Raw genomic sequence first — 24,610 nt, 5'->3', positions numbered from 1 at the left:
ATTTTAAAATTTGCAGACATTTGTCTATATTTCGTTTACTTTTTGATATCAAAATCAGACAATTGAATAAAGATAACTTGAATACAGATACCAGTGGATGCCAGAACTTTAAAAAATGTTATAAAACTTTGTTAGGAAAGTGTTTTTTAAGTGTGAATAATGAACGATATGAAACGTGAAATACTTTCCGATCCAGAAAAAAAGCGGGTTTGCTTCAAAATACACAAAAAAGTTCAGTTTTGTTGAAATCGCATGGGAAAAGTTTTAATTGCAGTTTCCTCAGTTTCTATCTATTTTTCGGGCAATTAAATGATTATGAGCATTCTACCACAAAATATACATGTCTCATAACAAAACTGCGTACGTGATATTTCATCCAATTTTTGACATCGTTGAAATAGCAAACTTTACCATGAAAATTCGATAAATTTATGCAAAATTAAGAAAGTTTCATTTATTTTTACTTCAACACACACAAAGTATTTTACAGAATAAATTTTGTCACAATTATTTGAGGAAAATTAAAACATGATTTCCACACGATCTCAAATATAAAATTTTTTCATTGTTTTGTGCCCATTTTATCATAAATTAATATTTTTATAGACTCGAGTTTTTTTGGTTTCTCGGTGTCTGTAGTAACAATTTAGCAATCCAAAAAGTAACTAATTAGCAAATCCTTGAAATAAGTTCTCAAAACCAAAAATCTTTTATCATTCCTTTACCTCATCGCGATTCGATAGAGATGCTTTTCCGTTCAATTTTTAAGAGCTCCCCAACTTCATTAGAGATTGTTTTCTAATCCTACCAATTTTTTAGAACTCGCTCGCTAAATGAGCACTACGATTAAGTTTTTTCAACTAATTATTGAAAACGTTTAAACAAAAATAGTGTTCATGTTTTCAAATGACAATCATCAACAAAAAGTTATGTTTTTTGTTATTGTTTTTCTTTTTGTGCAAGCTCACTAATGAAATTTTGGAATTGTTTGGTTTCGGTTCATTGGCGCTTCATGCTGGCAACGGGGAACACAATGATGCAACAATGAACAGAATTGCAAAAACTTTTTGAAAAGATTTTCAGAAATAAGTAAGCAGAAATATAAGAAAAATCCCACTTTTATAACCTATTTGCTCTATTTTGATTAATTTTGATAAATTATGGAAACTATATGAAAAATTTTATATAAATGAAATCTCATTGGTTTGGAAGAATTACTTTTCAGTGTCGATCACAGATTTATTGAGTTATAGATGTTCAGTTTCTTGCAATATATTTTTAAACTTATTCAATATTTTGTTGAACTATGGTTTATATCTTTTGCTTTGCAAATTAGTATCTTTTGTTTTGTATATCTTTTGTTTTGTATATGTTTTAATAGATGTACGTAAACTGCGGAGAATACAACAATGGAAATGGTTGTAATTAGTTCCTCTTTCTTTTACTAACTTAAATTTTGTCATGAGTTTTCTTTTTTTCAATTGCCACATTTTTATCGAAAACGAGATGAATTGGTAAAAATCTGAATTGACACCATAGAAGCAAATATCCCCTAGTCTTAATTTACCACCATCCCCTCCAATAAATGCCATTCCGTTGTTAGTTTCATATCCATATATAGGAGCTCGCTCTTTCACAGTCGGCGCTATCATCAGGATTTGCTCAATAAATATTTGAAATTGTTAGAATAGTAAAGACTGGTAATATTTTGACGCCACACTGACAACTATCAAAGCGAAATCATCTTTTATTTTTGTATAATTTTGTTTTTTATTTTCTAACAGCTTCATTAGTTAACCACGAACAAAATTATTGCTTTCATTTCCATGATTGAAGAAACTTAGAAGCTAGAGAAAGCTTATATAATGATTTTGAGAAAGGTTATATAAGAGGCGGGTTTCCATAGCTTAATAAGAGCTGGATCGAATCATTACATTTTATACATGCCAGGGTGAACAAGATGAGTACAAAAATGAGTTATGGAAGGTCGATATTAAAAAAGGAGAAGTGGGTCCAAATTTTGTTCAAATTTTGTTCAGAGGGAACAGAAGTAATAATTTGTACAGTCAGATCAGCCCCCCTTTGGTTCAAAAAACTATTTCTTTCATTATCTGGTGAAGAGGGGGGGGGGGGACTGCTATCTATATTCCCTACAGTTCCGTGCGGCATATAGACATGACAGTTTAGAGGAACTTTAGGTTGCACATTCCATGTCTGATTCGATTGTCCTGATCATTGCATTTTGTCAAGGCATGACTCTTGCGATTCAATGTGAACTCCACCGCTGTGCACACTTTGTTCAGCTTTGGGTCGTCTCTCGTAGCATTGGCTACTTTAGCATGGTAGAAATCACTAAGAATGCAGCACTAATTTCACCAGTAACCGGCTATCAAAAACAATAATTATAACTTCAAAGAGTTTTCGCCTCAAAATTTTTGACAACACTTTTTTGTTTATACCACCAAGCAACCAAGCCCCCCACCCTCCCCTCCCCCCTCCCTCCTCCACCAATTTCGGTTTTCGGTCAATGCCAATCACTCTAGCCGAAAAATCAGGTAAAACAAAGCACATAATTAAACTCCCAATCTAATTTTCTGAAATCACCATTGGCCACATCATTTTGTTCATAAGATCGTAATAAATGACTCTGCAAAATTCTTACAAACTCAATAACAACCTCTTTCTTTCGACCGACAATCCCTTGTTGCATATTTGAAGTTATCAAATTATTAAAATCGCATGTCAGAATAATGAAATAATCGGGGGTCCTGATGGGAACTTAGGCTGACATTTCAGAATTTAAACAAAATCATGTGCTCAATCTTTCCCATTTTTTTTTTGAAATTATCCTTCATCACACTAATTTTGTGTGCGCTTATGTAACGAACAATGCATCAAGATCATCCTGTTTTAGGCATTGTGGTATTTTGGCACGTATGCTATTCGTAATATGAGCCAATTATCCTATGTCCGCCCTGTTCCTCTTTAAATTAACTTCCCGGTCCTTTGAACAGATACTTCACCAATTTTACGCATGGTAACTTTGAGGTGCGATACAGGACCGTCATAATGTCATCAATTAGAAGAAACGCTCAGGCGTCCCCAGGCTCAATTGAATATGCTTTTCTTGACGAGCAAGTTGTTTCTAGAGGTCAAAGGATTGCTTCGCCATTTGTTTCAACGCTGTGGTGACATCAAGTGCATCATGCTATGTCTCCAAAGGGTCCTGGATACAGGATCTCCTCTCTGCCAACATAAGGAATAACTTGACACAAAAGGTTCTGGTATCATTGGCACTCACTGTCCGTCCTGCGATCAACTGTCGCAGATTCCGAGGCGGATCATGGCACGAGTGGTTCTTGCCTGCCAAGGGCAATCAGCAATCTAATATATCTATCCAGTGGCTAGAATGTTTGGGTCCAATCCAGTGCGTCGCAACCAAAAGTATCCTACCGCTAACTTTCAGGGGCTTCAGCAGGAAGCACACAAATTGATTTCAGAATATAGCACACGAGGCTCTTGCTACAGGAGAGGGCAGTTACGCAGATTGAGAATGCTTATTGTTAGTGTATTTATGTGATTTACATAGATGTCACCCTTGACGCGGAAACGGCATTATGAAATCCAAAGAAAGCTTGTTCCAGATCAGAGATACGTCAGTGCAGCAAAGTTACAAGTGTTCTCAACTTCAATCATTATGGTTCTCTGTTAATAGTTTGGCCGAGAACTTTGTCACCGTATGCCTTCCAAGAAAAAATAGGCGAAAGCAATGTTGAGTTATCATTTTCGTGATTAATTGTTGCATCAAATATAAATAGGATTGTCAGCATTCTATTGCAATGCTACATAAAAATGAAGGTAGAAAAGAAAAATTAAGAAATTAATGCATATCTACTGTTGTTCCCAGAAAACAACGCATTTAAAAGTTTTGAAGGTTTCTGTAATATACGAAAAAAAAACTGAAAGCCGTTGTTATATGGATATAACATATTGGTGATTTAATTAGTTCATTAGTTTCAAACCCATCCATCTTTTAGGTTATTATAAAATTAGTTTATTTTTTTCCACCTAGACAGGTGATCATTTCTTTTCATCATAATAGACACTCAAGGTGCAATAAAATTATTTTTCAAGTAATAAAAAAGCTTCCGTTCTTTAACTTCCGCTCGATCAAAAATTGTTAGATAGAAATTCATTCTCTCATTGAAGCTTTTAAAATTCAGTTGACTAATTAAAAGTTGTCAATTTCTCAGCAATTTTACTAGTGAGATAGTTAGAAGCCAATCGCATTGCCAAATTCAGCTAAAAAATCTGTTAACAACTAAAATTCTGTTAACACTGAGTCAGTCAATTGCGACGCAACGCTCAAGACTCTCAGAAAAATGGCATTTGTACCGCGAAAACTCAAAGCTTAGCCTCTAAGAGCATATCACATGACTCAGTCAGCAAAAAATCTCAAAAAACCCTCTGCATATTGACATTTTCCTGAGCAGCCAACCGCAAACTCACCAATCATTTGGGAAAAAGGGGAGTATTCAGTGAAAACTAGCCCTCCCTTCAAGATAATACTTACATTTAGACGAATTAATCAACAGTCCACCAACATGCGTAACCTACCCAAAAGAAACCACATTTGAAGAGCAGGTCAATAAGAATGCTAACAATCAGGAAAAGATAGATTGATTCGGATAGCTCAACCCACAGTAGAGTGGCAAATTTGATGTAAAAAATAGACTTAATTGCTATTTAATATGGAGACAAGCCATGGGAAATATGCGACGAGAAAACAGCTTTACTGCTCTTTCTTTGCATTGGAATGGAACGACTCCCAATTCTCAGCAGCAAGCATTCGCAGTCCGAAATCGAAATATAAACTACAAAACCGAAATCGCTATTTTTATTTCAACCGAAAACTTCAATCGCAATGCGAAAGTCTATCAACAAAATGTAAATTACCAACAACGGTCGGAATTGCGGCCGAAGATGGAACAACAGAAGAAGATCGATTTGTCCCGCTCGAAGCAAAAACTAGAACAGCTGTGGAATTGCAAATCCTATTGCCCGTCATTGTCGAAAACTAGAAAGCAAGCATGAAATGAATCTTGTCAAAAGAACATAAATCAAAATGAGGAGCCATGGAATATGATGATGAGAATTAGACGATTTTTTATATCACCAGCTAGAATCCGTGGTGTATTCAGTGGTGAATTTGGTGCTTCCTACAAGAGCTCGATTGATGATTACGGGGCAGCAATAACGAGTGAAACAGCACCAAAAAGGGAAACACTTAAAACGCAGATGAGGTACCGACACTCAAAATGTGTTGCAATGACCGACTCTGGACGACCGACAAGAATAATAAAAAACCACAATCTTCATGGATTAAAAACTGATGAAAACTGAAAAAAGAAAAGTAGCAAAATCAAAGTTCTATGAGAAATCCAGCTCTCAGCACTAAAAAGAGAGACCCGTTCCTCTTAATATAAAACATAGAGTCACGAAAACAATTATTTCCATGCCAAATGTGGACATATCATAAAAATGATCTAAATGCTCGGATGAAAACTCCATTTCTCGGAGAGTCATAACAGTGAAAAAAAGCCGCACAATAAAATATCAGCAGACTCCAAAGTACTAAACAAAGCAGTCCACAAAAAACAACAAATTCTAAAGATTGGTATGCTAATTGGTTCGATATCGCGAAAATGAAGAAATACTCAAGAAGTTCAAATACATACATTACGATGTCGGATTCGAAATATGCTTATAGCCATCTTCAATTTCACCCCGATACAGCTAAATACTGCATTTTCAATAATACTTGCGGAGAATAAAAGGGAACTCAACGTTTCAAAAGAGATTTTCACGGCTTAACAGACATGACTGCGGAGTTACAGAAGGCAATTGATTATTTACTATTTGGTCTTCAAAGTACTCGACGATATATTCAAATTTCGCACAGTATCGAAAAGAAACCATACGAATTTTTACAGACTGAAAATATGCCACCCAAGTGGTTGCTTATTTAGCGATACCACCCCCTAATACTCTACCAAACCTTAGATAGTTTGTGCGATCTGTACATGATATTAGCAAGTTTATTACAAATCTTGCGCAGTTATGTCATACACTACGCCTATTATCGAAAAAGTGAAATAAGTTTGCATGGACCAAAAATTTTGAAAAAGTTTTCAACGCAATAAGAAAAAAAATTGCGTCAAGCTCAAAAACTGCTATCACAAGCCTAATCTTGAATTTCAGTATAAAATTGATGCTTATAGATCTTGGATAAAAGACGCAATAAAACAAAATTCTAAAACTGTTTGGAAATCAGTTGCATTTGCGTCCCACTTTCTATGCGCTCCTGATGAAAGATATAGGGTTAACGAACTCGAATTGCTGGGTATAGTCTGGCCAATTGATCTTTTATATATTATTTATATGGTAAACAAATTACTGTCACAACGCACCATTGAGCACTTCTATCAACCTTCAAAGAACAACGATTTACCAATTTATAAAGAAGTAGATTGTCGAAATGGGTAGATAGATTCTTCCCGATAAATTTTTCTTTAGGAAATCTTGCCGGAGCAAAAATGGACTTAATGATTTTATATTTGAAGTCAGTTTTTCAGAGCTAAGAAAATTTCTTCATAGGACAAAGTTTTCGTAGCAACCACGTTTTCGAAAATACTATCAATTATTTTGCTTCTTAAACCTAATTGAAACTCCATTACAGCAATATCTCACATTCTGCATCAGGAATTTTATCATTCGGATAGTTCAACTGATTTCGCTTGGCAAATGACACGAGAAAAGCAAGATAAAATATTAGGATTTTCATCACTAAAGGCATCGCATGATCATAGTGTTAACTTAATTATTGCTGTATCAACATAGATAAAATCGAAAATCAAAATAAAGCAAATTATAAATAATGTTTTTGCCTCTCAAATGCAACTTGAATTAGAAAAATTAAAATTGCTCCTAAGGATCACACGTTAACACGATTCACTCTCACATTAACATGAATTTTGCTCCCCAAAATTCAGCGTCTCAAAAAATCAAAAACAATATGAACGCTTCGGCTATTTATTCACCACAATCAACAACATCCTTAGCAATCGCGATAATTTTTCAAAAATTAGCACAAATCACTACATATCAGAAAATCGACCTAAAAAACACTCGTCCGACCATCCATTGCTTTTTGACCAAATTCTCGGAAGTGATCAATTGCCTCAATCCGAAATACAATGGTGACAGCAAATAAATAACTCAAAAAACCCAATCGCACTGCCTCGTCCAAAACAGAACAAAAAATCATTAGCATAAAATCTGTAATTACATTTGATCCCGAAATAGAGTCAGAAAGTTTTCTTTTAAAGACGTTCAAACCCCGAAAAAACAAAGCAGTTCTGCCTATCTATGAAGACCCTCGTCATCAGACCATTCATTGATTGAATCAGGTTACAGAAAATTCAGCTAAATGGTGGGCAAAAAGTTCAGCAAACACTTCTCGCTCGTTTCGACTGCAAGGATGCCATTTCAAAGGTAGATGAGGGACGAAAAACAACGTCTGAAGTACATAGGCATTATATTCTTTCTCTGTGGCGAGACCCTAGCATAAGTTTGGAAGCTTATGCAACGAGGAATGGGTTGACTTACTGAAGACAAAAAAAGAAGTTGTCTTAGCAGATTTCCACTCTGCTTATTCTAGCGGTTTCGCGAAGGGAAGTATCGCACAAAATTGTTGGTGGCCTTATATCCATCGCCACATACTAGCTAAAGCTAGTGAATGAAACGCGTGCACAAAGATTAGCGAAGCTTAAAAATCTGTCATTCCGCACAACAATTGGTCACCATTGTTTGAATGTAATGTAAGGAACCTAATGAAGAAACACAAATTGGTTTTCAAGGTCCCACTATTAATGAGAAAGATATTCAATTTTATTTTGTGACATCAAAAAACAGATACTCCAAGTGCCCAACTGTTGAGATTTTTATTGATGCATCTGGTCCAAATATCGTAAATATTCCAGAATAAGAAATTTATAATCACCAAGTCCCAAGATCGACAAGATTAAATCAAGCAAACTGTCTCAGCTGAATAAAGCTCCAAATTTTTCGTAAGAACAGAAACACAACACAGCTGCGTGTACTGATGTTGAATCGGAAAATGTAATGGAACGAAATTGCTGACAGAAAGCAACAAGCACAAGTCGATTAACCAAAACTTCTTTTTTGATCTGAGTACACGACGCGGGCAATTTCTTGTTCAAAACACGCGGTATACATTTGAATGCAGCCCGCAAAATTAGTGCCATAATGCCACTAAGAGACCAAAAAGGAACTTTAATGTACAACATGAAGTACTAGTTCAATGAGCAGAGTGTGCAAAACCAGTCCAACAACGAGCATATTCAAGGAGCCACAAAAAAGAGATTGAAGTTCAAAATGTAAAATTTGCAAAATTTGGAGCTCGCGAAGAGTGAAATTCCGAGCTCACTGAATGTGCACTGAGAATTCAATGAGAGGACGTTAGACCAGGAAACTGCTTTACGTAAAAAAGTCTTCTGAAGAATCTAGAAGAAGGCGAAACGATCAACCGCTCTAAGAAAGCTGGAGATGAAGCGAGTGTGATATCTGAACAATCCTTCTTGTCCACAGTCAGCATTATTGCACGACTCTGATGCGCAATAATCGCGCATTAACTCTGATACCACCTCAAGCCCTATCCAATTAACTCTGCATTAACGCATTAACTCTGATGCGCATTAACTCTGATGCCACCTCAAGCCCTATCCAATTCATCAATTTATCTGCAAAAAACAAGGCCCCAATTGAGATGGTCAAACACGTTGCAAACTCCCCTTACAAGTAAACCAAATAAACGGGCTGCGAAAATCTCAAAAGGCAATTCGGTTGACTCTGACAACCCATCAACACTTAGAAAGCGCAATTTTTTTGACTGAAAAAACTATTGAGAGCGAATTCGACCCAAAAAGGCCACTCGAGTTTGTTGAAGACATTCTAATGAAATATTCAAGGATCCAATAACCGATACAAAATTGACTTTCATTGGACAGTACTCGCCAAGAAATCCAAATAAGAGGTGTTTGTGCAACCCTAACCTCATTTTACCCCCATATGACTGGTATCAGTCTATTATAATACCTCAGATTGAAGCCGGTCAGTTATTTATAATAAACCTTGCAAAAATTTTTGAGAATATATTTTTGTTATTTGATATAATTAATGATTGCATTTAGTTAAATTTTTGTTATTTGCTACCAAAATTTTGCGATCATTGTCCAAACTTTGCCCTCTGATCAAACCGTAGTAATATCATTTTTCAGACCGCCGTGCGACTCAATTGTTTCCCAGAACCTGTAACTTGGGTCGCACAACACCACTGGTGTGCGCGACCCAGATGGTATGATCAGAGCGTTCTAGGGTCGTACAACTAAACTTGGATCATTTATCCTGTTTTATACATAATTTACATAATTTATACGCGTTTTACTGTAGTTATTGTTGATGCAATTTTCAGAAATAATACACGCTAACCAAAGCAAAAAAATTTGTCTCGTTTTCTTGGCTACAAATTTATAAAGCCTCTTACCAACAGTTTTCATTTAAGCTTGTGATAGCCTTTTAGAATGAAAATTTCGAGTGATTAAGCCCTTTGTTTTCATCACTTTCCCTAATGTTGACGTTTGACCAAAAAATTTTTCAGAAATTCCTCTTTGATCGGAATATGGCGTACTTTTTGCCATAAAACAAGGCATCTATTTAAGTTTTTTTCTTATCAGACTATGTAGTACAGTCAAAAACCGTGGGATTGGATCATCTAATTCAGGTTTGACCTCTACACAGACAATGCCGGATGTTGCTACAGGATCAGTTTCTGGATCTTTTTTTGTCGGCAATTTCTAATACGTTTTTGGTGTTCTAGGGTTTCAAAAAATTCTTGTATTATTTTGATTGAATTAAGTTTTAGTTTGGAGTATTTGGAGTTTGAAAGCTGTCTAACAAACACTAAAACAATTTATTTTAGAAAAAAAGAAGCGTAATAATGCTTCAAGACAACTGCAGCAAGCCTTTCCGGATGAATGTAAAGTAACATTGATTCAAAACAGTAGAGCGACTTTCAACTCAAGAGACAATATAAAAGAATTTATTGTTATCTAAAACAAAACAAAACAGTCTTGCAGGCTCCTGGATACCCTAGTTGAAAAAGCTGAACCAATAAGACAAAAAATTTATGAAAAAATTTTCGGTATGTTGGGTTTCAAACGTAAAAAAGCTTCGGTAAGTTTGGCTTGTTCGGTACTGTTGGGTTCGAACCTAAGAAAATTTAGGTATTGTCAACTTTTTGACGCAGGAGAGGTTCGGTTTGTTCTTTTGGTAGAATATTTGGTTTGTTCGGTATTTACGCATATGAGATTGTCGGTCTGTTCGGTTTTTGACGTAAGAAATTGTGGGTTTATAACGTACTCAAATGTTATGATAGCGTTCTTTTTCCAGGAATTTCAATCATAGTTCGTAGAAAAAGTTTCTGAAATTGTTCGAAATTATGAAAATCCTTCTTTTGCTCGTCCATAAAATTAATTGAACAATTATAATTTTTTTCTGAACTCGAAAATGTAAAATATATGAATTAACATTCCATGAGTTTTGACATACTTTCTTGCAGTTTACAAGAAAAATTTTTGACGGTTGATTAGTTTTGAAAACCGAACTTGCCGACCTTCCTTGTTCAATTTGCTGGACTAATCTGCTTTGAAAGATCAAAGATGAAAGTTCGTGATATTTCTCTCTAATGTTTAAAAAACGAGGAAACCAAATTTCTCTTACGTTTAGAAAACGACTATACCGAATCTGTCTTACCTTCAAAATGACGAAAGATGAAATCTTTTTAATGTTGAATAGCGAACAAAAATGATGATGCAGACAAAAAAAATTGTGGGAACATTTTTGTCGTTTTTGATTAGAAAAAAATTTAAAAAAACCGAATAATTCTCGAAAAGGACAGGCTTAGTTTTTTTTCCTAATTAAGGATAAGGTGGTGTCCAGTTGCAGAGGATTTGAGAAAATCAAGTTTCAGCTCCGATACCAAATTTGCCTAGCGTATGATCTAATCAACTCCATTAATTCCGAACTTTTATCTCTGACCTCTGGTCAGAAATTTGTTATCAACTCACGATAAGACTATTATCTATTTTTTGCTCTCTCATCAAAGCTTGATGCAACCATTTTTCCAGTTTTTCAGACTTTTTGGCCACATTTTGCAGACCATGTACGACTTAAGATGGCCTAATCAGATGAAATAAATTGAAAATTTTCCGCCTTGATTAGTTTGTAAGACTATATTGTGTCATCTTTTGGTCATCACGAACTTCTAATGAAAAGGAAACGGAGATAAATAAGTTCAAAAAACACTCAGTTAATATATTAGTGAGTGAATATTGATAGAAGACATTTCTATACAAAAATAGATACAATGAGTACAAACTGACACAAAGTGCTGAATCTTTTGCGTCATTTAAAAAATATCGCAACCTTGTAAACCGAAAGTTAAAAGAAGCACAAAATCAATTTTCAGAGGATTTTTTTAAGAAAATTGAAACCACAAAAGAGAAATGGAAATTCATTAAGAAAAAAATTGGAAAGAAAAATAACAGTCCAAACATCACTGAAATTGATGAGAATGGTAAAAAAACGAAAGATAAAAAATCAATATGTAACGCTTTTAACAGAGTTTTCAGCGAAATAGGCATCTACAGAGGGCAGATTGTTCCATTGAACGTCGAAAAAATAGAGCGAACTTTTCAAGAGTTTAATTTTAGACCTTTTACTTTGAGGGAAATCTACAAAGTTATTGACAATCTAGACAACAACAAAGCACCAGGGCCGGGATACATCAATGCTTGGGCATTGAAATCCGGAAAATATGCTATTGGGACACATCTTCAGATTATATTTAACGATTGTATTCAAGAGAAAGTTTTTCCAACAATTCTTAAGGATGCACACATCACACCAGTTTTCAAAAAAGGAGATGTTTCTGTTTTAACTAATTATCGTCCAATTTCTGTAACACCAACTTTTGCAAAAGTTTTTGAAAGGCTTTTACTTAATCAGTTATTAGAATATCTTGAAAAATATGCGCTCTTGAACAAAAAACAATTCGGTTTCCAATCTCGAAAGTCGTCTACTGATGCCGTTCTTTACTTTATTGAAAAAATAATAGAAAATATGCAAGATAACGACACAGGTGCTGTGTTCTTAGATCTTGCAAAAGCTTTCAATTCAATTTCACATGAAATCTTTCTCAAGAAAGCTGAAAATTTCAACCTCTCTCAATCAACAATTTTACTTCTCAAATCTTTTCTCGAAAATCGAACACAATGCGTAAAACTGGGTAATGACTTATCAGATAAATTAACTATTAATCATGGTGTTCCACAAGGAACTGTGTTAGGACCTCTTATTTTTCTGTTATATGTCAACGATTTTTCTGAAAAGCTGGAAGGTGAAAATGATGTTGTTCAATTTGCGGATGACACTAGTATTATATGCAAATTCGAACGTAATGATAATATTCCCCAAAAAATTGAAAAAATATTAGACCAAACAGACAAATACCTGACAGAGAATCAACTCACATTAAATGCCGATAAAACAGAGATGTTATTCTTTACAGATCATACTAATTCGGATCCAGAAATTTCTTTTAAAGGCGAAGTTATCAAACCAGCTCATGCATGTCGTTATCTGGGAGTACAAATTGATTCAAAATTAACCTTTGAAAATCACCTGAATTCAGTTTTAAGCAAAATGGCTAATGCAATTCGTTCTTTGTATCTTGTAAGAAATCAAATACCTTTGAAAGTAAGAATTGATGTTTTCAAGTCTGTTGTACTCTCTCATCTTTCTTTCAGTGGAGTATTCCTCCAAACTCTTACAGTGAAAAACATAAACCGCATAAACAGGCAAATTAACTGGGGAATAAAAGTTTGTTATTTTCGTCAAAAATTTGACCACTCCATTGATCTTCTCATTAAGGATCGTATCCTACCAGCCGAATTGTTTATCTCAAAAGTTAGACTAATGAAGCTACAAACAGACATAAAACAATGGGAAACATCCGAAAATTTTAAACTGTTTACTAGTCGCCATAACGCCAGACAGAACAACAGAACAAATCAAATTATTTTAAAAAAGAAAACGAAAACGAAGTGGAGTAACAAATCTTTAATCTTGAAAAGCATTCAAAAATGGAACAAATTGCCCTCTTCAATAAGAACTTTTAACAGTAAAACTTGCTTTAAAAATGTTTTAACCGAGTTTTTGCTCGATCAACACAGGAAAGTACCCGTTAATAGACAAATAGGAGCCTTCAAATCCTATTTTTACCTATAAAAACGAACAGCCACAATTTGAAGATTACTATATTAATAACAATGCTGATTAATTTATTTAACATTTTAGAGCATGTAGATATCTAACCTTAGGGTTATAGTCTGAGTAATTTACATGTTTCAAAAAAAAAAAACAAAAACAGAAAATCCTTAGATGACATTTATAAGATCTTAAGCTAAAATAATTGTCAAATAATTTTGAAAGCACTATGACTCTCATAGTTATTGTAGCTTCAAATGAAATTTAATTAATTTTTTTTTCTTATAAAAGGTTAATAAGAGTGAGGTGAAACGAGTGCCTGTCTCCCCACAAGGGATCGTCTCTTCTGAGCACCTTCCGATGGTCAGGACTTACAAACACCCCATCATTCTCTTCCGATACCATTTTGAAGGGAAGCAGTAAGTCGTAAATAAAAGGAGGTTGCCATCTAGGGGTCAGAATGTCCGTAACCAACTTAAACTCCTCCACAGTGTCCAGGTAATAACCAGACGAGGACAAATAATCGCAATATGAGGCTAGTCTCTCCACAGTGTTAACATAGAATACCGTAAAACATTTCCCAATTTCAAATATCAGTTCAAATCCTTTTTGTCGGCAAACTAATGAAGCATCTGAAAAACATTGGAACTGCTTGTGGTCCCATATTTCCAGAACAAAATGAACACACCGGGTGGAGTGGGGGTGGGTTGGGGTGGGGGGTCGTACGTTCAAATTACAAGGTCTGGAAATATAGATGAACGCAGACACAACATTGACTACGCCAAAGACTGTCTGGGCATAGGCGCACGAACATTTTATGATTTCATATCAGACTATTTTGCGTTCACAATTGCTTACGCCCAGATTATCGTGCTGTTCTTTCAAAACACCCTATTTGCAGATGTTTGTGTGTTCAACAAGCAAAAAAATACTTCCCAATAAACCCCGGTAACCCCGGTGGATCGGACAGTAGATCGAATGCGATGAATTTGCACAAAATTGGGACAATATTTAAAAGTAAACACAAACCACACACTGTATTCAAGTTGAAAGTGAAATTTAACATATACACTAGGCTTAATTCAACGTAGGATTAGCTCTTTTGCTCATGCCTTAGCGGCCAGTGAGATTTGACAGGAACAAATTAGAGCAAATTATCACGACCGAACATGTTATGCAAAGGATCATCGTGATCTTAAATTTAGTTAAAAAAACACTTGAAATCCAAGGACAGATATAATTACCATGCCAATGTGAGTGTAGGGTAAATGTAAAATCTACAATCAGTTAGTTGTAGAAAAAAAACGTATCAGTTATATCAATATTAAAAAAAATTAAAGTCCCTCTATGATTGGCTCCGGTAACATAGGTTATGAGAAGTTAGAAATTGCTTTAAAGATGTGGGCCCTGACTTTTTCACTGTTTGAAACCTAGAATAAATACTAATTGGATTAGGTATGACGAAGTCATTTTAAGATTCCAAAAAATTTGGCCGAAAAATAGGTTCTTAAGGTAATGTGATTTGTATTTGACGTCGAAAGGAGGAAATTTATTCTGGTGTTTTTTTGATACTGATGTGTAGGAATCACTAATTTTTTGAAAGCTGAATGTCTTTTCGGTAAAATTTTGCAAGTAAGTGGCTTCTTTTTTTCTCAAATGATACTGAAATGGAAGTATTTCAAACTGTTATTTTGAATCATGAGATGTGTCATATTTTTTTTCTGTTGAAGCAAGATTTTATCGCCAGTTTTATTGTTTCTCAAGTGCAGTTAGAAAAGAACGCTTCAACGCTTTTTTCCGCTCAGTAGGACAGCTCTGTAGTGTAAAAGCATAACAACTAGAGCATTCAAAAGTTTAATTCTGATATGAACTGGGAAAGAGATCTTGATCGCACAAACTGCTCTCATTCCACACTCCTTTGTCGCAATACCCTTTAAACTTCTTCATGGTAATATAGATAAATGCCGCGCAAAATCTCCTAAGTATTTCAGTGCCTTTCTCATTGTCAACTTTTTGCCAGAAACATTTATAAAACATATGTTGTCAAATTAGCGGGCTATTGTTTTCACTGAATCATTGAGGTTTTTGTTCGGTATGTCAAGATCTTTATTAAAAGTATAAACTAGAGTGTCATCTGCACATTCAACAAAGTTGCATTGAATATTGTTGTGATTACCCAAATCATTGAGGTAAACATTGAGCGTTAAGTCCTGAGCATAGTTCCCCTGGGGACAACCTGGTAAAGTTCAATCCAAACCGATTCTGTGTTATTCTCCAAAGTTTTTCGCTGTCGATTTTGAGTAAATAATTGTATCAATTGAAGAGCGTTCAAAACTCAATTAACCACTTCAATACTTCACATTTGATTTACTATGGCGGTTTTTCTATTCCGATTATTGTCTTTCAGTATACTGTCCTAGTCCCAAATTCACAGACGTGAAGATTTAAATTGGTGCGCTCAGGCTTCGAAAGATGTTCCTTGATTTGAGTTCACTGACAGAAACGCTTTTTGCGTGCCTGGTTTGCCTGTAGTAAGTTTTTTCGTAACCTTAATAGAGTTGTGCTTTTATTTCTTGGTTTCAATTAATTCATTTTCCCATGTCCAAAACTATGGGGAAATGTTAGCCTAATCTAGACCTGGATTTATGAATAGACCTATTAATTGCGGGTGGGGGTTAACATTGAATTGAATTGTATTGAATATAAATTCTCACTTTTGAAAGATGTAATAGATAGAGTATTCTTAGCATATTTATGGGTTTCATTTTTCACCCCTTGAGCAATATTTTTCTTATTTTCAGAAATCTGTGTAAACAAAGTAACGCTCTCATTTTTAAATATCAATTCATTAACATTTTTTAATATTTAAATATTTTTTAATATTTTAAATATTTTATATTTTTAATTTTTTTCATTTTTTTAAAATGTTTCATTAATATACACGGAAATATAAGTTTTGCTCATGGGGTATGAGCCCATAATTCGCACCAAATGTTCCAAAATTGAGGCTGCAAAAATAATCAGGTATTGTTCCAGCCGAAACACAATTATTTGTTGAAAAGTTTCCAAGTAAATACTAGCTTTTCATTGTGGTCTGTTAAAATAAATCTTCATTGTGCCAAATTCTGAAACATGAGTAAGCGCTAATACCGAATTAATCTTTTAAACCCGCACTTCATAACGCGAGGGATTTTTTGGGGGTCTTTAATTATCAATTAGCTTTCTCTTCATTTCTGCCTAAAAAGCATGTTGTTAAAATTGATCACGGAAAAACAGGAAAAGTGCCAGCTTATAATATGCTGCCCTAGAAAAGCTAATTAGATGCGATGAAACCCATTCTGTAAATGGGACTGATTTACGTTCGCAAAATATTTCAATATATGTCTGAATCAAGGAATAAAATATCATCAATGACAACTGAATTTTAAAGCTGATACTAAATTCACTGACAGTCCTGATATAATTTTGGGTCATTAAATGGTGTACAGTAGAAATTCTGGCGTACATTGGATGGCATACAATAGTCATTCTGACAAAATGATTGAAAACTTTTTTCAGAGCTGCTAAGATGAAGGCTTATCTTTCACGATTTTGAAGGGCAATTAGTAGTGGATAAAACAAGGAAACCAACCACCAGCAAAATTTGTCCCTTTCTCCTAACGCTAATCGCGCATGTCGAATCGGGGCAAATTTTACTGCTTGTTGGTTTCCTTGTTTTATCCACTATTACATATTCACTCTAAGTCTAACATTAAATTATGAAATGGCTTAATTCTAGAAAATAATAAGCTCGCTTACAAATTCGCCACTTTTTTCGTTCTTTCACACTTTCATGTTAAATTTTTCAGAATATTCCTCGAATCTATCTTTGGTATGTGTATATCTATATCTATGTAAATAAATACATAATCTACACTTAAAATTTTTAAATCTATATCCGCTGATGTGTTGATTTTCATTTTCATTACACATAATACAAGTTATATATAGACTAGGATCATTATAATGTATATTCATATGATTAATATAATCTCTATTCTAAATGTTAGCCTTACAGATATAACATTCAAATAAACTATCTAAACATTTATCACAACATTTTCTCCATGATTTTTCTTTACAACCACCACATCTTACTGATGTAGACATTTTTAATTTGTATGTTTTCAAAAATGAATTTTTTTGTCTATAAAAATAAAGATGTCTAAAGTAGAAAACGTAAACTTTTGTTATATTTGTGATTTGGCCTTTGAAACACGGAAACAATTTATCAAACATAATTTAAGTGAGGAACACTTAAACAGGGCGAGAAAGGAGTATGAGGATGAAGTGGAAGTTCCGCAAAGCGGCTTCACCGATGAAACTAGGGAAAGGGTTTATAATTCAGATGAAGATGACTACGTTCTCAGACCTAAAGATAATACTAAGGATATTATTAAAACTGAAACTGAAACTGAAGGTGATGATACTATCTACACCAGAATTAAGTATGAGTGTAAAGAATGTCATGAGGAAGTTATGAACAAAATAGCGCTAACTACTCATTCATATAGCCATAATCGCAAGTATCTAGAAAACACAGAAGACTTCGATATAAACTCCAGTCAGAACGAGAGAATTTTATATTACTGATAAAGCTGGAAATTACATTGAAGACATAGACGAAGCCATTAAGAACTCTGTAGAAGAAATTAAAAACTGTTACCAGTATAGAAAAGTTAAAAGTTTTAAATATAAGATCACCGCTGCGTGTGAGTACAAAAAGAGAACCAAACAAGAAGTTAAAACTACTATAATATTTTTCAACACTGACTATATTATTAATAACGCAATATATGAAAATGTAGACTTCACATAATGGTTAAACTTTGAAAAGAAAAAATATGAGGGTTATGGCTATCACTTTGACTTTCTCGGTTTAAGAAGTATTCAGATAAAAATTGAACCATCTAAAACATCTATTGGTAGTTATATAGATTTACCTCCCGATCTCGACAACTCTAAATCAATATTGAATATACGTAGTTATAAATACAACTGCTTGCAACTGACTATTACTGCTTGGCTATATCCTGATATGGACCACGCAAATCGGGAGAGTAAGTATGTAAATAATCTAATTGAAGCACGACAACGAGATGAAGATTATTTTGCTTTTATAATAAGAATACAAAAATTGTACAATATTAATTTTTGGGTATACACACCTTGTGGTGGGGGTAGAGTAGAATTGTTTAAACCAGTGGATGACTTTGATAAAGATAGAAAAAGTGTCAGAATATTGGTTTGGGAAGATGGTACTACTGAACACTGTGCTCTAATTAAAAACATAGAAACCTTGTTAGAACGAACAAATAAAAATAACATTAAATTTTATTATTGTGATAGATGTACATACTGGTTTGATTCACAAATTAAATACAACAAACATGAATTCAGCCACTCTTTCAAACCAGAGTTTGTTTGTCCTAAGAAGAAGAAAATTACTTTTATAAATGAACACAAACGTCAGAATATAAAAATTATTATAACTGCTGATATCGAATGTTGAATTTTTGAAGTCGCAACAAATGACTGTAAATATGCAATAGCTGAACACATAACAATAAGTGTGGGTTACATCTGGCAGGGTAATTTCAAATACTACTTCGGTCTTGATTGTATCAAAAGATTTGCCAGTGATCTATTAGAAATAGAAACTGAGAATAACTTCAAGCACAACAATTAAATGATATTTAATGAAGAAGATAAATTATATCATGAAACTAATAACACCTGTCATATCTGCATTAAAACATGTATTAATAAAGTAAGAGATCAATTTCATGAAACCCGTAAATAGAGAGGACCAGCATGTAGAATATGCAATCTGAGGTACACACAACAAAACTTCATTCCTGTAATATTCCACAATGGCTCTGGCTATGACTTTGAGTTTCTCGGATTAAGAATTATTCAGATAAAAATTGAACCATCTAAAGCATCTATTGGTAGTTATATAGATTTACCTCCCGATCTCAAAAACTCTAAATCAATATTGAATATACGTAGTTATAAATACAACTGCTTGCAACTGACTATTACTGCTTGGCTATATCCTGATATGGACCACGCAAATCGGGAGAGTAAGTATGTAAATAATCTAATTGAAGCACGACAACGAGATGAAGATTATTTTGCTTTTATAATAAGAATACAAAAATTGTACAATATTAATTTTTGGGTATACACACCTTGTGGTGGGGGTAGAGTAGAATTGTTTAAACCAGTGGATGACTTTGATAAAGATAGAAAAAGTGTCAGAATATTGGTTTGGGAAGATGGTACTACTGAACACTGTGCTCTAATTAAAAACATAGAAACCTTGTTAGAACGAACAAATAAAAATAACATTAAATATTATTATTGTGATAGATGTACATATTGGTTTGATTCACAAATTAAATACAACAAACATGAATTCAACCACTCTTTCAAACCCGAGGTTGTTTGTCCTAAGAAGAAGAAAATTACTTTTATAAATGAACACAAACGTCAGAATATAAAAAATATTATAACTGCTGATATAGAATGTTGATTTTTTGAAGTCGCAACAAATGACTGTAAATATGCAATAGCTGAACACATAACAAAAAGTGTGGGTTACATCTGGCAGGGTAATTTCAAATACTACTTCGGTCTTGATTGTAACAAAAGATTTGCCAGTGATCTATTAGAAATAGAAACTGAGAATAACTTCAAGCGCAACAAACAAAAGATATTTAATGAAGAAGATAGATTATATCATGAATCTAATAACACTTGTCATATCTGCAGTAAAACATGTATTAATAAAGTAAGAGATCAATTTCATGAAACTCGTAAATATAGAGGACCAGCTTGTAGAATATGTAATCTGAGGTACAAACAACAAAACTTCATTCCTGTAATGTTCCACAATGGCTCTGGCTATGACTTCAACCTACTATACAGTGAACTCTTTAAGCAGAATAATGATAAAAGAAAAAAAGATAAAATACCACTAGCTGCTGGTAAGTCTAAGATGTTTAGCATTGGTTGTCTTAAATTCTTAGACAGTTATAACTTCTCAGCTCTGCCTCTAGATCAAATGGCAAAGATATACGGGTGTAAAACTAAAACGTTATATCCATATGAATACTTTGGTTTAGATGACTATGACAGTGAAGCTGGCAATGGTAGCAAAGCTACCTACCGAAAACTTATAGGTAATCTAAAAATAGAAGAATTCAAATCCTCACTACATAATAAATTACCAACACAAGAAAAAGTAGATAACTTTAATAATAAAACAGTCATAAAACCGGTAGAGATCTAAGTATAGAGTATTTACAAAACAATTGCGAAATATTAGACTATTGCATGAATGAATATGTTAAATTAAGCATGAAAGAATTCAAGCTCAATCCACTACATTACGTTAGTCTACCAGATTATAGTTTTGATTGTTGGTTAATGTCAAGCGGTGTTACATTAGATACACTGCAAGATAAACAAATGTTAGATGATTTTGTTGGCGCAAAGAGAGTTGGTATATGTGGAATAATGGGTGATAGATATATAAATAACAGTGATGGTAAGTCCATATGGTACATAGACGCAAACAACCTATACGGCTATGCAAGGATGCAAAAGCTACCTTATAAGGACTTCGAGTTTATTACTACTCTTACTACTACTACTACTACTACTACTACTACTACTACTACTAGTACTACTACTACTACTACTACTACTACTACTACTACTACTACTACTACTACTCTTGATCCCGAAGCGGCTTCCTCGATATAATATTGAAAACTCCAGATGATAGTGAGCATGGTTACTATATAGTTTGTTATATTGATTATACTAATAGTTATAAAGATAGAACAGAGCAACTAGCACTAATGCCCATTAAGAGAAAGATAAATGATAATGAATTGGGATACCGAGAAAGAGAGAAATGTAAAACTAAAACAGAGAAATTAATCTGAGACCAAAACAACAAAACAGAATACGTGGTTCATTATAGGATGTTAAAGTTCTATGTTAAGATGGGAAAAAAAATCAAAAATACATAGAGTAATTAAATTTAAACGAGATTATATATGTAGAGATTATATACAAAATAATACAAATAAAAGAGCAACAGCTAAAACTGAAGCAGAGAAGGATGTAAGGAAATTAAGGAACAACTCCATATATGGAAGAATGTGCATGAATCCCCTACACTTCCTTCAGAGTAAGTTCTTACATGATGAGGAAAATATAAAGAAAAGTATAAGTAAACCAACATTTAAGAATATAACTAGATATAGAGATTAAACCCAAATCGAATATATAAAGAAAAAAATAGAATATGATTCTCCAGTATATGTAGGTGTTACTATCTGAGAATTAAGTAAATTACACATGTATGATGTATTCTATAATATTCTTCAACCATATCTGAAAGATCTACAACTCCACTATATGGATACTGATAGTCTTGTATTAAATTATACTGAAGGTAAAGTTAGTGACGAGCACATGGATCTGTCCAATTTAGATTGCTCAATTAAAATTAATAATTAAATTCCAGGCAAATTCGAACATGAAATAGGTAGTAATGTTATAGAAGAGTTTATAGCCCTGTCACCAAAGACATATAGTTTCAAAGACTATGCTAAGAATACTGAAGAGAAATAAATAAAGAATTGTAACAATGTTAAACACGAGGAGTATTATAATGTACTTATGTATATTACAGAGAGAAGTGTAGATGAATGTAGAATACAAAAAGTTGGTGATAACATGACAACAACAAAAACTAGTAAAAGAAGTCTAAACACATTTGACGATAACAGATTTTATGTAAATAATATTAAAAGCTATCCACATGATGAGAATCTATATCTATTCAAAAGAGATCTACTAAATAAGATTAATACTACCTCAACAGAGTTAGTTAATAAAGGTATTAATGATAATAAATATAATAAAGAATTGTTAATAAATAATATTTTAGAACTAACCACTAATGATGATAGAAAGTTAATTGAAGCCGCTATTAGATTATATAAAGATCTGTGAAACAGCTTCGCTGATCTATAAATCTTAATAAAAATATGAACCGGTTAATAATATTCTATAACTTCCTAATAAAAAAACGATCAATTACATGTATTGCATCCCTCGGTTTAGTAGTTAGTATATTATAGATCATCATCTCTCCTAGATGTAATCCCAAATAACTATTTCCTTTAGTTAATTTGTTTTTGCTATATTCTGTGAATTTTATTATTTTACTGGTTTCCCTTTCATCTATATAATTAGAAAAACTTGAAATTATTAATTCATCATGCCAGGGATCCAAAGCATGGTTTATAAACTCTTCCACAGTCCGATATTGTTTTCCACAAGCTAAACATTTTTTTTAACTCGGAGTAGTTTTCATCAAGAAAATTATCCATTTTTTCCTAGTATTATTATTTTTCAATATATCTAAATGACTAGGCCAGATAAACTCATAGAATTAAATAAACTACAAAAAATAAACAGAAGAAATAGATTAGAAGATAAATTAAAACAACAAGAATACTATGGTGAAATAGAAGAGTTATTTGATCCTTTAACTAAAACAATCAATGAAACTGATTCACAGATAAATGCAAGCAATGAACAAACATTAAGAGCAAAAGATGGGCAAAATCAAGAGTTAGCAAAACAAACTAAGATGATAGAGCAAACTAGAAACAAGACATTAATGATACCTAATGAGAAAACTCGAGATAGACCAGGAATTATAGTAGATAAATACACAGCCCACATTATTCATTTAATGACAAATCAATCTAACCCTCAATTACAGTTATCGTTTGGGGATTTAGATATCGGTGAATATTAAATGAATGGGGTTAGAGTATTTAAAATACATTTATAGTTAGAGATAATATATATGATTTTTCAGACGGGTTTATTAACTTTCTCACTAATCCAGATGTAACATAGGATGATAATATTGAGGAAGATGAAAACAAAATTAAAAGGTTTTTAAAGGATATTAAATATGATATAGGAAAAGGGGATAAGAAAAGTGCTAGATATAGAATAATAAAACGTATATTGAGGAAAAAAGATTATGCAATTGGCAGGGGTTTAAATAGCAATCTATTCTGCGAAGCAGGTTCCCTGATAGAAAGATTAGATTTATTAATACTAGAAACATAAGCTGGTCATGATGGTTTATATGATGAAATGCTAGATATAACTAAGCAACTTTTATCTATGAATATTATTAACCAAGAGCAACTAGATTTTTAACTATGGTAAATGAGCAAGCTCACAACTTCGTTAATAGGTGAAACCATGACTACATTCATAAAAAATGTGGAAAAACAACAACTATCGGGGAACCCGCTTCACGGATTAGCTAAATATATAAAGATGAAACATGGTCAGCTGATTTAATAGATAAGTCATCTCTAAATAAATAAAATAATAATAAAAGTTTTTATTAACTGTTATAGATATATTCACAAAATATGCATGGGCTATTCCATTAAAGAATAAGTCTGGTTTATCTATAACCAATGGTTTTAAAATAGTATTAGGTGAACAACCAGAAGGTGGCTCCGAACATAGAAAACCAGAAAAGTTATGGGTAGATAGAGGTAGTGAGTTTTACAATAAAACATTTAAATCTTTACTTAAAGAATATGAAACAAAACTATATTCTACTTATAGTGATTTAAAGGCTGTGTTTATAGAGAGATTTAGTAGAACATTATTACACATAATTAATAAACCAATGTTCATCAATGGTGATGGCAATTGGGTAAATATATTAAATGATGCAGTCTTAACATATAACAATAACATTCAATCAACAATTAATATGACACCTGTTGATGCTTCTAATAATCCCGATAAGGTTAAATACTCATTCATTTATAGGAATATTAAACCTAAATTTAAAGTTGGTGATTATGTTAGAAATGCAGATAAACGTATTATCTTCTCTAAGGGATACACTTCTAATTGGAATAGAGAGTTGTTTAAAGTTAAGGAGATTTTAAAAACACAACCACCGACTTATAAGATAGAAGACATGAACGGAGAGATAATAGAAGGTAAATATTATGAACAGGAATTATTAAAATCCGAGTTTGACATTGAATCGAATAATAAGGTTTTGGAATCACTAAGTATAATTCTGTAA

The 24,610-nt window shown here is 33.1% G+C and overlaps 1 protein-coding gene across 1 annotated transcript in view; it reads right to left on the bottom strand.

Annotated features, from left to right (window-relative positions):
* Positions 1-2,140: 2,140 nt before the first annotated feature.
* LOC142336676 (uncharacterized) overlaps positions 2,141-24,610 on the bottom strand; it is a 58,921-nt gene continuing 36,451 nt past the window's right edge. The window contains exons 4-5 of the mRNA XM_075385585.1: positions 13,727-14,039; positions 2,141-2,352 (exon numbers count right to left, since the gene is read on the bottom strand). Of these exons, the coding sequence (XP_075241700.1) occupies positions 2,184-2,352; positions 13,727-14,039 (482 nt within the window). The 3' untranslated portion in view covers positions 2,141-2,183. The remainder of the gene's footprint in view (positions 2,353-13,726; positions 14,040-24,610) is intronic.

The sequence above is a fragment of the Convolutriloba macropyga genome, chromosome 3, assembly GCF_964194025.1.
Source record: "Convolutriloba macropyga chromosome 3, txConMacr16.3, whole genome shotgun sequence".
NCBI lineage: Eukaryota > Metazoa > Xenacoelomorpha > Acoela > Convolutidae > Convolutriloba > Convolutriloba macropyga.
The sequence above is the reverse complement of the archived record's forward strand: the minus strand, read 5'-3'. Positions and strand labels throughout refer to the sequence as shown.